This window comes from Pelophylax lessonae, assembly GCF_965119305.1.
Source record: "Pelophylax lessonae genome assembly, chromosome: 10".
In the NCBI taxonomy this organism is placed as follows: Eukaryota; Metazoa; Chordata; class Amphibia; order Anura; family Ranidae; genus Pelophylax; species Pelophylax lessonae.
Genome location: NC_138777.1, coordinates 177090491 through 177108286, shown reverse-complemented (window position 1 = coordinate 177108286; position 17796 = coordinate 177090491). Strand labels below are relative to the sequence as shown.

The 17796-nt window shown below is 43.8% G+C and overlaps 1 protein-coding gene across 1 annotated transcript in view; it reads left to right on the top strand.

The window, feature by feature from the left end:
- The window catches only part of NECAB2 (N-terminal EF-hand calcium binding protein 2), a 389351-nt gene that overhangs the window by 324179 nt on the left and 47376 nt on the right, over positions 1-17796 (top strand). The window contains exons 7-8 of the mRNA XM_082269903.1: positions 4381-4493; positions 13634-13713. Of these exons, the coding sequence (XP_082126029.1) occupies positions 4381-4493; positions 13634-13713 (193 nt within the window). The remainder of the gene's footprint in view (positions 1-4380; positions 4494-13633; positions 13714-17796) is intronic.

The window sequence follows — 17796 nt, the reverse complement described above, 5'->3', positions numbered from 1 at the left end:
TCCCCCCCCAAAAGGTGTCAAATGAGACAGCGGAGTGGGGGGGGGGGGGGGGGAGTCAGACAAATGGAGCTTCCCCTTTTGGGTGGAGCTCCACTTTAACTCTTCATATAATGTGCCTGTTAAGGACACAGGGTTAGTAGACATCCTGAGATCCCTTGTCTACATTCATTGCCCCATAACTTTAACTCCATTGTGCATGCCATATAACCCAGGATGTACCTTAAAATGCAATGGAGTAGGAATACTAGTGCAATGCAGGAGCAGAATAATGGATATGTGCTTTCACATGTAGAACAGGTAAAACAGAAATGCAGTTTGAATATACAGGAAAAATGACCAGGCAGAATTTGTGAGCTGAAGTACAGACAATGTAGGAGAAGGTGCTTGCTAAAAGACACCAGACTAAATTTTGAGCTGTATACAGAGAGTAATAGGATAGGGAATATAGAGACCGGTCTACTGTACCCCAAGCTACATAATGAGTAAGGGGTGGGAGAGTTGACATACATAAGAACTAAAAGACAGCCAAGGGGAGGAATGTCTGTATAGCTTAAAGTGGTTGTAAACCCTTTTTAGAGTAAAAGTGTGGCCAGGATTGGTATCTACCAAACCCTGGAAATGGGGATTTGAATGAACATTAAGAACCACAGGTTTGAAAGAAAATAACATTGATTACAATACAAAAAATACAAAATGTATGCATATAATTTCTCTACTTATATAAATATGACAGTATATCTGGAATCCAAAGAATGCGCTACTAATGGACCGACGCGTTTCACTATAACAGCTTCCTCCGGGTCCAAGTCGTATATAAGCGCTAAACAGACTTTCAGAATATCATGATATCTACAATAAAACAATACAGTTAAATATACAGCATGTACAACATTTCAGATCAACACTGATCGTAACCAAAATAAATATATCAATACATAATAAAAATAAATAAATAAAATTAAACCCTTACCTATACCTAGTGAGGCGACGAGCCTAAGGTTATACACAGAGATTAAACAAATCCTCATACTTCAGTTGTACCTGTTTATTTACCTGTTGTACTTGTTTATTTGCCGTCTTCTCTTCTCTACATCAGTTCAGTGTCCAAAATTTATGAAGCTTATCTGAGCTGTCAGAAAATGGGGTGGAGAGCTGAAATGACACACTGCGGTGCTCAGTGAGGAGAGCTGATTGGAGGGAAGAGACCCAACCCCCTGCACACAGGAACAGAGCTGAGGCTGTAAATCGCAGGCTGTGTGCTGGAGCTCCCTTCTCTGTCACCTTTTTTTCTCTCGATGCCAGGAAAACTTGTCGAAAGTGACTAATGCAGATAGCAGAGGAATTGGGCTGCAGACAGAAATGATAGTGCTCTTGATTGAGACATGACACACAAAGTAAACACAAAGTAGGAGGATGCATGTCTGTGTCCCCACGAGATATACATGGCATCCAAACATATCTCTGCTCTGTTTATAGATGTATGGCAAGTCCTCTGAAATGTTATGCTGTCTAGTGCAGCCTTTAGCATATTGGTGTCATACATCCTCTGCTTAAATGGTTGCATGTGAGGCTTTTTTTTGTTAGGGAATAGGTGCTGAAGTCTGGAACACCAAGTGTGCAGGGCTCAGCATTGCATAAGGTGCAGTGCTCAAGAGTGTGAACTGCACAGGGTGCAGGGGAGAGGAGTGCGTATTATGCAGGGATCACGATTGCATATCGCACAGGGTGCAGGGATCAAGAGTACATATTGAGCAGGGAGCAGGGCTCAGGAGTGCGTATTCTGCAAGGCTCTTTAGTACATATTGTGCAAGGCTCAGGAGATAAGGACTCAGTGTCAGTAACACGCAGGGCAGTTTACAACCATTGCCTTCTCAGTACAGAGCTCTTACCCCAAGCCCCACTCCCTGTGAAAAGCTCTATAACCTACTACCCCCTGTGCTTTCCACCCACCCTTCCCCTCACTACAAGAATGGAGAATAGAGAAGTCCTCAGTGCCGTCTGGAGCCGCTGTTGCGATACTGGTGCATCAGTGTAAATCCCCCGACCTCCTCCTCTGATGTCTGAATGGTGCAGAGCAGGGAAGGTTCGTTGTGGGCCGCCAGGGGTGGCAACCTGTCACTTGTAAACACAGAAGCCAGCAGAGGAAGTAAGTGAGCACAGGGCCGGTGCCAGAGGTGCCATTACAGAATACTACTGCATTCTAGCCAAAACAAATCCTGGTTGTTTGTAGAACTTATTTTAAATTACTGTGATCAGCAGGTTGTAGAAAGTTTTATATAAAAGGATAAATATCCTAGGATATTTGGCACCCTGGGCAGATCTTTTTTTTTTTTAACACACCCAGTACTAGACATGAGAAAAATATTATGAGTACCATTTATGAAATGTAATGAGCAATAATAATAATGGGCATAAAATCTCCCAGACATTAAAAATTGTAGTGTCCTCGTATTTCGTGTATTGTTCCCTTGCATCAAAGGTTATTTCATCGGTGGCCGTTGCCCTTTAAAGTAGAACTATAGGCAAAACTTTTTTTTTTTCATTTTGGATAGAGTAAGGGAGGGTTATAATTCCTGTCATATTTATTTTCACCATCTACATCCCATTGCGGGGATTTCTCTTCACTTCCTGTCCCATAGCCAAACAGGAAGTGAGAGGAAATCCCTGTAAATCAAGGGAATTTCTTGGGGGCCCCCAAGTCACCAGAACTAGTTGACCCAGTGGAAGTTTTCCACTCTATTACTTTTTTGGGGACAACCCAAAATGTGCGTAGTTTCTTTTACTTTCACTTTCAATGATAATGGTAAACAGGACACATACTGTAGAAAGGGGCCAATCTCCCTAACAGGGATACAGACAGCAATACAAACTGGAAGGTGTTCCAATCCCTCTCCACTCTATCCAAAACGAAAAGAATAAGTTTTGCCCTTAATTATACTTTAAGTACACTACTAGTTTTTTTTTTTTCTTCATTCAACCCAACGGGCAGCTCTGATTTGAGCCACTGTACAATCAGATGTTAGTGCACCGATCTCCACTGCTGTTCTATTGTGTTGTGACAGGGGGACGCCTTTGGCTGAGAGAGCTGATTGAGAGCTGGTCGGCTGCTAGTTTTCCAGAAGGCTCATGCGACAGAAGCCGGCCAAACAGCAGGCTTCTTTCGGGCCGGCTGCCATACACACAGGCCAAATGTCGGCTGTTTTTTATTGACATTCGACCCTTGTGTACTAGGCTTTACATTGGTTGCCAGTGTAGACAGGAGATCAGTCCACAAATGCTCACCTGCCAAGGAACCCAACATCTGACGGTACTGGCTGAGAAAGGGTACTCTAGTAGATATCCTATAGATAGGGGAGGACTGGGCCAGGGGGGCAATTTCCCCCTGGTCCGCTCTGATGCTCCCCAAACAGGCTGCACTGCTTCTGCCACAGACATACCTAAAGGATTCTTGGTGAAGAGAAGTAAAAAGTCCCCACTGCTGACCTACTAAGTGTAGGATGAAGATAAGGACAGAGCGCAGGGTTCCCCTTCCCCCCCCCCCCCCCCCCAGCATGGATGGTGTAAACTGTGTCTGAGCAGAGGCCAGTTCCATGCCCCACTGGAGACTCTCCTCCCCAGGCAGCCCTGACTGAGCTTTCCCAGCTCCCCCCAACTGCCCCCTGCTGACCAGGTCAGGAACCCGGATTCGGCCGGTGCGTAGAGAGTACCTGGAGCAGAGCTTCAGCCTGGAATGGGGATCAGGAGGAGGCCAAGAAGAGGGAGAGTGGGAGGGGGGGGCCAAGTCGCTGCACCATGGGCCTCTGGTTTGTCCTTGCCCCTTGGGCCAAAAGTTGCCAGTTAGCCCCTGCCTAATGCCTATAGAGATATAGGGAAGATGCACAGGTTGCACTAGAAGCTCAACTTAAAAGTCCAGCTGAGTAATTTACTCCCTAAATGTGATGCATATGACCACTGTTCCTTGCTGTTCTTTATTAATTATGCCCAGTGCATCCACTGACTCCCTGCCTGCAGATTTTACAGAAACATGCTGTTATACAAGTACATATGACACATTTTCCGAGGTTCTGGGAGCAGCAGCTGTTGGGTTAAGAGGATGCTTACTTGAAGCAAGCTCTGTCTGCCATCGCCTCATTTGCTGACAAATTGCTTAGATTTTGTGCTCAGTAGGACATTACAATATCGTTGCTAACTGCAGTAACATCATTTGAATTAGAGCTTACAGTGATCCATCTCAGTCTGCATAAAGGAAGATTGGTGATGTTCTTGCATGGAGGTTGATATCTGGGAGATAAAACTAACCTGAAAAGAAAATTATGTTTACATAGAGGTGATCTCCAGATATGAGGTTCACATACATGTATTATATTTTTTCTATTTCAGACACTGCCATGGTAAGGGACCAGGGATGATGGATGGATGGTATGATGAACCTGTGCCCGCTTACCCTGCAAGTAGGAGCTCCACTAAGGAACTGAGGAAGAGCGTCAAAAGCAGTGAGCAGAACATTAATATGTATTCATGCTTTCTGTGTAAATACTTTTGTGAAGGTGTGTTTCAATTACATGGCAAAGAGGTTACTACATTGGGAAGAAACTGTTCTACCTGTTGATTCTGCCAGTGAAATCCATCTAATGCAGCTTCCTGTGCAGGTGTGGCAACAATGCTGCACTGCTCCTGATTTCAGAGTACTATTGTCATTCTCATGTAGTCCGTGCCTGCTTGCACTAAAGTGGGATAATGTTGCTGGGATGTGGATATTGGCTTTGTCACTGCTGATTACAAAGCCTGTAGCTTGTCAGTCAGCACCTTGCCACACCTAGTCCTGCCCAGCCCTTTCTGGACTGACAACTGACTGTGCTGATGAAACCCTCCCACTGTGAGCTGCAGTGTCTGGGAAGGAAAGTGGGTGAAGCACAAATGAAAGAGTCCGGTAAGGTAAAATACATTTTTTGTTCACTTTATAATGCTTGTGTATGACATAGTAACGGGATCCTTTAGTTGTCCTTTAATTGCTTCCTGTCCACCCACTGCACATAAACAGTGGGACAGTATCAGTGCCAATGCGGGTCGATGTACTTGTACATCACCCAGCATCACAGGTTCGTGCGCAGCTTACAAAGCGTGCACCCAAAAGCCTGGTGATCGGTGTGTGTACCTGACACATCCGGGTGATCATGTGGTCCTGTCCCATGTGATTGCTGTGTCCAATAACAAATCAAAAGTAAGCATCAGTTCTCTCTGCTGTCACAAAGATTGGCTGTAAGAACAGAGAGACCCATTGCTGCAGCCTGTGAGTGTACAGCAGCCTGTCGCACTGCATGTACACTCACAGACTGCATCGCCAGCTTGCCCCAGTGTCCCTGATCACTGCCCCCATTATCATGCTAATAAAGAGTATAGCCATCCCCTGTCACCTGTCCCAGTGTCACCAGTGCTCACAGTAATAACGCCATTACACAATACCAAAGTCCTGATCACCACCATGCCATAATTCTGATCACCACAATATGCCATAGCAGTGCCCTGATCACTGTCATACACCATACCAGTGTTCTGATCACTGCCATACCTCATAACAGTGTCCTGATCACTCCCATACGTCATACCAGTGTCCTGATCACTGCCATATACCATACCAGTGTCCTGATCACTGCCATACCTTTACTGATCCTGATTACTACTATATGCCATACCAGTGTCCTGATTACCGCCATTCCTTATACCATCATTCTGATTACCACCATACCCCATACCAGCGTCCTGATCACCGCCATACACCATACCATCATCCTGATCACCTCCATACCAGTGTTCTGATCACTGCCATATCCCATACCAGCACCCTGGTTATCTCCATATCCCATACCAGCACCCTGATCACTGTCATACCCCATACCATTGTCCTGATCATTGCCATACCAGTACAATTGTCAAAAAAGTCAGTGTTTCCAATTGTATCCACTGTCATGGTACTCCAGGGCCTCCAAAATTGTGATAGATGGTAAGGAAACTAGATACCTAATTTATGCCCCTAGAACACCTTAACTGCTTCCAGTCCAGCGGGTAATCTGAGCAGCTAAAGAGCCCGCTGGATTACTTTTACAAGCGGCAGAGGGGGGGGGATCCCCCCTCATCCGCCACCCCTTTTCCTGGGCTCTCTTCAGCGATCAGGAAGCCCAGTAAGGATGCATCTGGCTCTGGGCTTACAGTTGTTCCTCTCACTGTGTGATGTCAGAAACCGGAAGCGATGAGTATGTTGTCACTTCCGGTTGTGGTTCTTTGTGTACCAGCCAGGGAAGCAGCTGATCACACCAATCTGTAGCTCGGAGGAGCAGTCTGGGGTCTAAAAGGCCCCAGATTTCTCCATAAAGAGGACCTGTCATGGCCCATACTGTTACAAGGGATCGCACCAGCAGGGATCAGAGTGAGAGCAAGAATTCTAGCGACATGCCTCCTGTGTAACCCTAAACTGGTAACATTAAAAGACTTTTAAAGTGTCGCCTATGGTGATTTTTAGGTTTCGTAGTTTGGCGCCAATCCACAGGAGGACACAATTTTAAAGCGTGACCTGTTTGGTATCTATTTACTCGGTATAAAATCATCTTTTATATTTTTAGCAAAAAATTGGGTAATTCAGCATATTGTGTTTTTGTTCATTAAAAGTCAATAAAGGAAAATTAAAGGTTCTTTATTTGCAAAATCTTATAACAAAAGCAAAGAAAGTTTTTTTGTTTTGTTTTTGTTTTTTCATTTTTGGCATTTTTTTTTAAGGTTTATATAGCAAAAACAATTATAAAAATTTAATTTGGGTACAGTGTTGCATGCCTGAATAATTGTCACTCAAAGTGTGACCTTGCTAAAAGCTAAAAATTGGCCTGGGCGGGAAGGGTGTGAATGTGTTTGGGCTTGATGTGGTTAACTCTAACCTAACTGGATCAGTTTAGAGATACCTGGTTGCCATGGATGGCCTTTACTTGCACATGTCAGTATATTGGTGGTCTCTTCATTTAGATCAATATAACTCAACGCAAGATGGTGCGCTGTGACCTTCAGTTGCCCCCCATGGGAGAAGGGGGAATTGGTGCAGATGGTGCGGAGTTCTCTGCCCCTCCCATCCTTCTATTTCCTATACGATTCTAATGTTTCCCCAATTCCCTGTCCCCCCAACTTTTTTTCTCTCCCCTCCTTTTACCCTACCCACTTTTCTCCCCTTTTTGTTCCCCTCTCTTTTTGCCAAGAGAAGGGCCTTTCTGTTTTTGTTAAACTAGGTTTTGGGGGGTACAACAACATATATCTATTATGATGCCTGATCCAGATTCTCATGGTGGTTATTTTTGCTTTTTACTATTGGGCCTGTACAAGCTGTCTGGTCTATCTGTATTTATGTCTGAAGAATCATTGTTGGTACCAGTATTGTAATTGCATAATATACTAAATTAGAAAAAAAAAACTCTACTTAATTGGCCTCTGATCAGCTTGGCCTCATTTTCTGTGCAACCGTAGCACTAGGCTTTGCCTTCTCTGGACCAGGGGTTAATATAAGGGGTTCCAAGTGATCTGGGAAGCACTGCACAGTAGGTCATCTCTGTGTCAAAACAAAAAATTAATAAATCGGGATTGATGGATTTAAAACACACACCAGCCACATATTAGCCATTGGTTTTCCAGCTGGGAACTGGACTCTAGGATTATTGCTTCCTGCAGTGACTCTAATTAAACCATTCATTTCCAGGCTGTACATTCCACCCCATCATGAGAATGAAGGGAGCAGAAAGTGTCAACAAGTAAATTATACCGCTTAGCCTTAAAGAAATTTAAAAGTATAGAAATCTTGGAACTGCCACTGCAGACTTGCGTTTGAAAGAGATTACCAGTCCGGCTATCACCATTGCTTTACCACTTGAATTACCAACCAAGAGTAAAGGCCAGTAAACATGATCAGAAAATAGTATGATAATCTTATCATTAGTACACAGCTTTCGAGACCGGATCATGCCAATTCTTGCAAAATTTCCCGATGGGACAAGCATGAAAATTTTTCTCACACAATACCAGATAGTATGATTTTCGCTTAAACAATACAGTTGTTGTTCAAAAATACAATACAAATACACCACAACACATTACATAATTTCTGAATTTTTATTCTATTGTATGAAAATTTCCAGAACTTTAGCAAACTCTTCATTATCGATATGGGACTAGCATGCAAAAAAAAAAAAACGGACGATCATTCGTCCGATAATATCATCCTGTGTACTAGACATAGGCATGTAGCCATGCATTTGATTACCTGATATGCTCTATATTTTTTCACTTCCGCTGCCCACCAAGAAAAGATAAGAGCCCTGTAGCCTGAACTTTCAAAATCACGTCCGCAATGGCAACTCCTATAAAGCTGCCCGGCCAGACTCCTGTTAAGCCAAATGAGATTGGTATATGTACAGTAGAAGACGTAGCATGTGTGCTTTGGCTGGTGGCAGGGGAGGACTGGGCCAGGGGGCAGGGGGGCAATTGCCCCCCAGGCTGCTCTGATGCCCTGTAAAAAGGCTGCATCGCTTCTGCTACAAACATGCCTAAAGGATTCCTGGTGAAGAGAAGTAAAAAGTCCACACTGCTGGCCTACTAAATGCGGGATGAAAACAAGGAAAAAGCGCAGGCCTACCCCCCAGCATGGATGGTGTAAACTGTGTCTGAGCAGAGGCTGGTTCCATGCCCCACTGGAGACTCTACTCCCCCAGTCAGCCCTGACTGAGCTGTCCCAGCTCCCCCAACTGCCCCCTGCTGGCCAGGTCAGGTCAGGTCAGGAGGAGGCCAGGAAGAGGGAGAGTGGAAGGGGGGCCGAGGCGCTGCACCATGGGCCTCTGGTTTGTATTTGCCCCCTGGGCCAAAAGTTGCCAGTCAGCCCCTGGCTAGTGGATCATACCTTTTACTTCTATAGGTGTGTAGGTTGTATTGTGCTTCACCACTGTGGAGTCTTATTTATTATTTGCTATCAGTTTTTGGATGTACAAGACTTTTAAAGGAATCTAATACTTGTAGAGGATGCCATTGTTGAACTCTCCTTCTGAAAATACTAGTTGCTAGATGTTAATGTTGATCCTCCAACCTAATACATTCCTTAATAGACTAAAAGTACGCTATTTTTTAATACATGAAATGCTGGTACATTAATTAACGGAGAGGTAGTTTATAAATTATGCTCTGTAAAAAAAATAGAAGATACTCAATGTGTTCTATGTCACAGGCTTGGACCAAGTAGATTAGATGTTCTTAATTCACTCAGCCCTCACTGGCTTGTATGTTCCTTCTCAATCATGTGACTCAAAAGGTGTTGAAGTTCACTTGATCTATCTCCTCCACTTCTGATACTTACTGTTCCTGTTCTACTCACCAGCCAGTTCATCTGCTGGAGCCCCAAGAACAGACCCAGGAAGTGAGTCAGTCATGATTGGGACTCGTATAAGCATAAGACCACTTACCCTGCCCCCCACAAAGTGATTATAAACCCAGTGAAGTGAACAGCCTGAGATGATACACAGATCAAAGAAATCCTCCTACACACACTATATTATCAAAAGTATTGGGATGCTTGCCTTTACGCGCACATGAACTTTAATGGTATCCTACTATTAGCCCGTAGGGTTCATTATTAAGTTGGCCCACCCTTTGCAGCTATAACCACTTCAACTCTTCTTTGAAGACTGTCCACAAGGTTTAGGAGTGTGTCTGAGAATGTATGACCATTCTTCCAGAAGCACATTTGTGTGGTCAGGCACTGTTGTTGGAGAGAAGGCCTGGCTCGCAGTCTCCCCTCTAAAGGTGTTCTATCGGGTTGAGGTCAGGACTCTGTGCAGGCCAGTCAAGTTCCTAGACCCCAAATTCACTCATTCATGTCTTTATGGACCTTGCTTTGTGCACTGGTGCGCAGTCATGTTGGAACAGGAAGGGCCAACCCCAAACTGTTCCCACAAATGAAGGGCCAACCCCAAACTGTTCCCACAAATGAAGAGCCAACCCCAAACTGTTTCCACAAAGTAAGAGTTCCCTTCACTGATACTAAGGGGACAAGCCCAACCCCTAAAAAACAATCCCACACCATAATTCTCCCTCCACCAAATGGTTTGGACCAGTGCACAAAGCAAGGTTCATAAAGACATGGATGAGCAAGTTTGGGGTGGAGGAACTTGACGGGCCTGCACAGTGTCCTGACCTCAACTCGATAGAACACCTTTGGGATGAATTAGAGCGCAGACTGCGAGCCAGGCCTTCTCGTCCACATCGGTGCCTAACCTCACAAATACACTTCTGGAATAATGGTCAAACATTCCCATAGACACACTCCTTAACCTTGTGGACAGCCTTCCTAGAAGAGTTAAAGCTGTTCTAGCTGCAAAGGGTGGGCCAACTCAACATTGAACCCTACGGACTAAGACTGGGATGCTATTAAAGTTCATGTGCGTGTAAAGGCAGGCATCCCAATACTTTTGGTAATATAGTGTAGGTTTTACTTGTTTATCTGCAGTCTTCTCTACACCTCTTCAAAAGGGCAGATTGTGTTAAAATTCTTTCTTCATCTGTTAGGAGCACAGAGGAGGGGGTGTAGAGACTGCATTTACAGTGTGTGAGAGCTGATTGGAGGAAAGGAGCACACCCCTTTCACACAGCAGAAGAACTGTGTTCTAAATAGACAAGCTCTGTTCTGAGTTCTCCCCTCCCAACACAAATGTATCTCATGTGTTGGGAAATCTTCTCAGAAGTGACTCTTGCTAAAAACAGAGGAATGAAGCACCAGAGAGAAACGACACTTGGAGCTTTGGAAAGAGATAAGTAAACACTACAGATATACAGTATCTCATAAAAGTGAGTACACCCCTCACATTTTTGTAAATATTTTATTATATCTTTTCATGTGACAACACTTACGAAATGACACTTTGCTACAATGTAAAGTAGTGAGTGTACAGCTTGTGTATCAGTGTAAATTTGCTGTCCCCTCACAATAACTCAACACGCAGCCAGTAATGTCTAAACGTAAGTACATCCCTAAGTGAAAATTTCCAAATTGGGCCCAAAGTGTGAATATTTTGTGTGGCCACCATTATTTTCCAGCACTACCTTAACCCTCTTGGGCATGGAGTTCACCAGAGCTTCACAGGTTGCCACTGGAGTCCTCTTCCACTCCTCCATGACTACATCACAGAGCTGGTGGATGTTAGAGACCTTGCCCTCCTCCACCTTCCATTTGAGGATGCCCCACAGATGCTCAATAGGGTTTAGGTCTGGAGACATGCTTGGCCAGTCCATCACCTTCACCCTCAGCTTCTTTAGCAAGGCAGTTGTCGTCTTGGAGGTGTGTTTGGGGTCATTATCATGTTGGAATACTGCCCTGCTGCCCAGTCTTTGAAGGGAGGGGATCATGCTCTGCTTCATTCAGTATGTCACAGTACATGTTGGCATTCATGGTTCCCTCAAAGAACTGCAGCTTCCTAGTGCCAGCAGCACTCATTCAGCCCCAGACCATGACACTCCCACCACCATGCTTGACTGTAGGCAAGACACACTTGTCTTTGTACTCCTCACCTGGTTGCTGCCACACACGCTTGACACCATCTGAACCAAATAAGTTTATTTGGTTTCATCAGACAACAGGATATGGTTCCAGTAATCCATGTCCTTAGTCTGCTTGTCTTCAGCAAACTGTTTGTGGGCTTTCTTGTGCATCATCTTTAGAAGAGGCTTCCTTCTGGGATGACAGCCATGCAGACCAATTTGATGCATTGTGCGGCGTATGGTCTGAGCACTGACAGGCTGACCCCCCACCCCTTCAACCTCTGCAGCAATGCTGGCAGCGCTCATACATCTATTTCCCAAAGACAACCTCTGGATATGACACTGAGCACGTGCACTCAACTTCTTTGTTAGACAATGGCAAGGCCTGTTCTGAGTGGAACCTGTCCTGGTAAACCGCTGTATGGTCCTGGCCACCATGCTGCAGCTCAGTTTCAGAGTCTTGGCAATCTTCTTATAGCCTATGCCATCTTTATGTAGAGCATCAATTATTTTTTTTTCAGATCCTCAGAGAGTTCTTTGCCATGAGGTGCCATGTTGAACTTCCAGTGACTAGTATGAGAGAGTGAGAGCGATAACACCAAATTTAACACAGCTGCTGCCCATTCACACCTGAGACCTTGTAACACTAACGACTCACATGACACCGGGGAGGGAAAATGGCTAATTGGGCCCAATTTGGACATTTTCACTTAGGGGTGTACTCACATTTGTTGCCAGCGGTTTAGACATTATTGGCTGTGTTGAGTTATTTTGAGGGGACAGCAAATTTACACTGTTATACAAGCTTTACACTCACTACTTGTGATTGGTTGGGCCTGGTAATTGGCTGCTCAGCCAACCCACATTGTATTGTAAAAGTATGCTTATTGAGTGACATGCTCCCCATTCCTAAACTACCAGGTATTTCTGTGTGAAGAGGGGGCAGGGGAGAACAGGGATGATAAGTATCAGCAGCAAAGAAGTTGGGTGGTTGGTTGAACCTGTTTGAGTGAGATGCCCAATTCTTAACCCTGCAAACTGTTTTAGAACTTTTTTTGTTCTTTTTTTTTTTTTGTGCACCACTGACTGTAGTGTTAGTATATGGTACAGGTCAGTAACTAGAAACTATCCTCGTGAGATGTTTAGGATGTAAGAATTTAAAGGAGAGCTCCAGACAAGGCACAACATTCTAAAAAAAAAAACAAACTATGGCAGTGATGGCGAACCTTGGCACCCCAGATGTTTTGGAACTACATTTCCCATGATGCTCCACTACACTTCAGAGTGCATGAGCATCATGGGGAATGTAGTGCCAAAATATCTGGGGTGCCAAGGTTCACCATCACTGCACTATGGGGTCTGCCTCGGCATTCACACAACCATCAGGAATAATACGTGTAATGAGACTAATATTTGTATTTCCTATGATCTTCAGCTCCATCTAGTGGCCTTAATGCATTTTTTTCCTGATTGTGTTTTTTTTTTAAATAAAAAATACAGAAATAGGGCCAGTAGATGGAGCTAGTGATCATAGAAAATACAAATATTAGACGCATTATGGGGATTTTTTCCGACAGTTGTGTGAGACATTCACACAGCCATTTTTTTCTATAAATAGATCCCAAAATAAATAGTATTTTTTATTTGTCCGTTTTTGTATTTGCCTTTAATGTGTTGCAAGGCCAAAAAGCAATGTCAATATCAATTTCTGAGTTCAGCTTCACCCTTTCTGTTTCAACATCTGACCTGTTTTTTTTGCTGTAAAGAACAATCCTTTTTTTTTTCCATTCCTAGTCAAAAATGAGTGAACGTCTGATTGAGGCTAATCAGTTTATGTGCAACTGACAGCACCTACCATGGACAGGTTGTTTTGTCTGGCCTGGAGCTTTCCTTTTATTATAGTTAGTTTTAGTTTCTAGTTAGTTTGTGTTGTGAATTGCGTATTTCAGTGTCTATAATCCTGTCCTTTAAGCCCCTGACTGATGTACAACCTTAGAGATGCTGATCCCCATTTTCAATGGTGTCTTCCAATAATCCTATTGAGAATTAGGCTGTAAATTTCACGTTTGTGTGCTTGCAGGTTGCTCAGATGTGAAGGAAGAGGGTCTGGAGGCGCAGATTAACCGACTGGCCGAGCTGATCGGGAGACTGGAAAACAAGGTGATTCATTCTGCTGTGAATAAAGCGCTGTGCGGTGCGGTGATAGATCTTTGCACATTGGCTCATGCTTATTCACAAGCCATGGCAGTGTGTGATGAGATCTGACACGGAGTAGCATGGTCACTGGGGTTGTGCACTAGACTTACATATCTGAATTCATGTATTATACCAATATTTTTAATGAACTGAAGACCGCTACATACGTTTCTCTGTCTCCTGCAACCTATGTTGATTTAATTGATTTAATTATAACCCAGTTTTCTTATTCCACTTAAAAGAGAAGTTCACATTTCATATAGAAAAAGGAGCAGAGCCAGGCTAAGCCATGCTGGCCTCTCCTTCTGAAAATGCCAGTGCCCCATTTGTCATACTAAATCTGATGGTTGGCTTTCTGATATTTTGATTCATGACCTAGAACAAATAAAAAGATAAAGAAGTTCTGACTTTTATTTGAAGAATTATTTTTCCAGGAAAGTGATTCAGTAGTTTCGAAGCCAGAGATAGTCAGGCAATTAGCATTTTAAACATTGGAGGTGTGCAATGGTTGCCTCAGCATTTCTAAAAGTGTATGAAAAGCCAAAACCTTTTTTGTAGCTTTGGGTGGAGTAGAGAATAGTTATGGTGGTCCTAAATGATAAGGTTTTTTTTTTTTTAATCTTAATGCATTCTCTGCATTATAGTGATTATAAACCTTTGAATTTTTTTTTTTTTAAAGCAGTAGTATCATGCTTTTTTACACTTACAGGTAAGCCTATAATAAGGCTTACCTGTAGGCACAATTAATATCTCCTAAACCGGCACGGTTTAGGAGATATTTGCAGTGCATGCAGCCGCTCACGCGAGCGGCGCATGCGCTCTGAAGGTCCGGGGGGACCTTCAGTTTTGCTTGCCGGGAGCTTGCCGGAAAATCACTCCTGCGCGCACGCGCGGGAGTGACGTCATCGCGGCTCCGGCCAATCACAGCGCTGGAGCCCCTGAACCCGGAAGAGACGGCGAGGGATCATGGCGGCGCCCTCAGCGATGTCCAGGGGTCCGTGTCGGGGCTTCGTTCTGAGGTAAGTAATACATAATGGGCTAGTATGCGATGCATACTAGCTCATTATGCCTTTGTCTTGCAGGTTTTTTTTTTTTTTCTACATTTTGGGTTTACAACCGCTTTAATAAAATAATAAACATGTCATACTTACCTGCTATGAGTAATGGTTTTTCACAGAGCTCTGATCTTCTTCTTGGGTCCCTCGCTGGCACATCTGACTCCTCCTCTTCAGCCAAAGCCCCCAATGAAAGATGCTTTCTATGGGGGCACTGATGTGGGCTCACTCTTGAGCCTCCCTGTCTGCATCCAGAGCCGCCCTCGTCACAGGGTTTGATTGACAGCAGTGGGAGCCAATGATATATTAGTGAGGGGGGACAAAGCAAGGAGAGCTGCTGCTCTCGTGCACATTGCTGGATCAAGATCAGGCTTAAGTAGGTATAATGGAGGGGGAGGGGATGGAAGCTAGGGGTATTCTGCAGCACCGAAGGTTTTTTTGTACCTTAACGCATAGAATGCATTAAGATAAAAAATCATTAGCCCTTACAAGCACTTCAAGATAAAAAAAACACCCCATAAGCAAACTAAACTGAAACTCTTCCCTGCAGTGCCCTCTAGTGGCACAAATGCATATTTATCTTGTTTTAGAACTGCATTGAGAAGTACAGTGCAGTGTTACTTGAATTGTATTCAAGGATTTGCTTTTCTTTAGCTGAGAGAACTTGCAATAATTTAAGATTTCACAAAAAGTCTCAGAAATCTTTCCATAAGGTATTCATATTATATAGTTTGAATACCGTGTCATAGATATTTTACTAATCCTTGTAAAGGAACATTTTTTTTTTTTAATTTTTCCAGAAAAACAAAAAATGGCTTTGAAAAAACAATTTTTTCCCTTTTTTCAGTTTTTTTTTGCCAGGCCTTTCCATCTCTACCCTGCACCTGTCGTACCGACCCACCCCAATCCCTAAACACTTAAGCCGGCCATACGTGGATCAAAATTCAGTTGGTTCAGCAGGAACTGGCTGAATTTCAGTCCATGTATGGGCACCCTGGTTGTACACAAGTCTATGTATTGATTGAAGGGATTGTTAAGTCTGTTTGTTTTTTTTTGGGGGTTTTTTTTCTTCAATAAAAATAACAAACCTGTTATACACACCTCCTCTGTGCAGTTGGTTTTGCATAGAGCAGCCTGGATCCTACTCTTCTCTGGTCCCACTTTGGCTCTCCTGGCCCCTCCCTCCCTTTGAGTGCCCCCACAGCAAGCGGCCTTTTATGGGGGCACTCGAGCCGATTTACAGCTCAGTGTATCCATTCAGACATGAAACTGCGGTTTGGCTCCGCCCCCTCTCTCTCCTAATTGGCTAGCTGACTTTGATTTACAGCAGTGGGAGCCAATAGCGCTGCTGCTGTGTCTTAGCCAATTAGGAGGGAAGTCCCAGAGGGCTAAGACAGTCGTGGACATCGAGAGGGGGCTCAGGTAAGCATGGGAGGGGCTGAAGGGGGCTGCTACACACAGAAGGTTTTTTATCCTAAGCATTAAGATAATAAAAAACCTTCTAAATTTACAACCATTTTAACCACTTCAGCTCCGGAAGGTTTTACCCCCCTTCCTAACCAGGCCATTTTTTTTGCGATACGGCATTGCGTTCCTTCAGCTGACAATTGCACAGTTGTGCAACGCCGTACCCAAATAAAATAAATGTATTTCTTTTCCCACAAATAGAGCTTTCTTTTGGTGGTATTTGATCACCCCTGCGGTTTTTATTTTTTGCGCTATGAACAAAAAAAAAAGAACCACAATTTAAAAAAAAAAAAAAAAACAATATTTTTTACTTCTGCTATAAAACATATAATAAAAAAATGTAAAAAATCTAATTGTTTCATCAATTCAGGCCAATATGTATTCTGCTACATATTTTTGGTAAAAAAAATCCTATTAAGTGTATATTCATTTGTTTGTGCTAAAGTTATAGCGTCTACAAACTATAGCATAGATTTATGGACTTTTTATTGTTTTTACTAGTAATGGCGGCGATCAGCGATTTTTAGCGGGCTGCGACATTGCGGCGGACAAATCGGACGCTAAGTGACACTTTTTGGGGACCAGTGACACCAATACAGTGCTAAAAAAAAAATGCACTGTTACTGTACTATTGACACTGGCAGGGAAGAGGTTAACACTAAGGGCGATCAAGGGGTTTAGGTGTGCTCCTAGGTAGTGCTTTCTAACTGGGGGGAAGTGGATGCACTAGTGAAAAAGAGAGATCTGTGTTTCAGCTTAGCTGACACACAAGATCTCACTTTTACTCCCTGAGAGAACAGTGGTCTGCCTTGTTTACATAGGCAGACCGCCGTTCTGTCATTTCTCCAATCGATCAGCGGGTCCCGGCAGCTATCGCGGCCACCGGACCCACTGATTGGCTCCCTCTGTGTCCCTACATCACCTGCACAAAATCATATACATGTACGTGATTTTGCACAGCTGGCCCGCTATGCGGTGGGCGGTCCGGAACTGTTTAACTTGTGTACAACCAGCCTGTCGGGTTTTTCCTGAACAAATATTGCTACTGGCTATAGCTGGCAACGCTAATCATTATGTTCTGCCGGCAGGGAAGACTCTCTGCTGGCAGAATACAATACTGTGATTTTCTTTCCTTCCACCCATGGAAATCTGTTCTGGTGAGAAAAATCAGTCACTAAGCACCCGAGATATAAATTGCTGCGACACAGACCTTGCATTGACTGCAGCTGATTTTTTCCAAGCAGCAAGAACACTAAGTAGATCAATTCTGTGGCTGATACAAATGCCTGCTAAAAAATCATGTCCTTGGGGGTGTGAAGATTACAGTAATATTGTAGGGGACTCGGGGGTTGACAGCTATGGCTGAACCCCTTTTCTCTCCCTGTAATGGTATACAGCAGGGATATGCAAACTGTCAGAGTTGTATAAAGTACTCGAAACCCATACTTGAGTAAAAGTACAAGTGCTCGATCAAAAAGTGACTTGAGTAGAAGTACTAAAGTATTCAACATTTTTTGTACTTAAG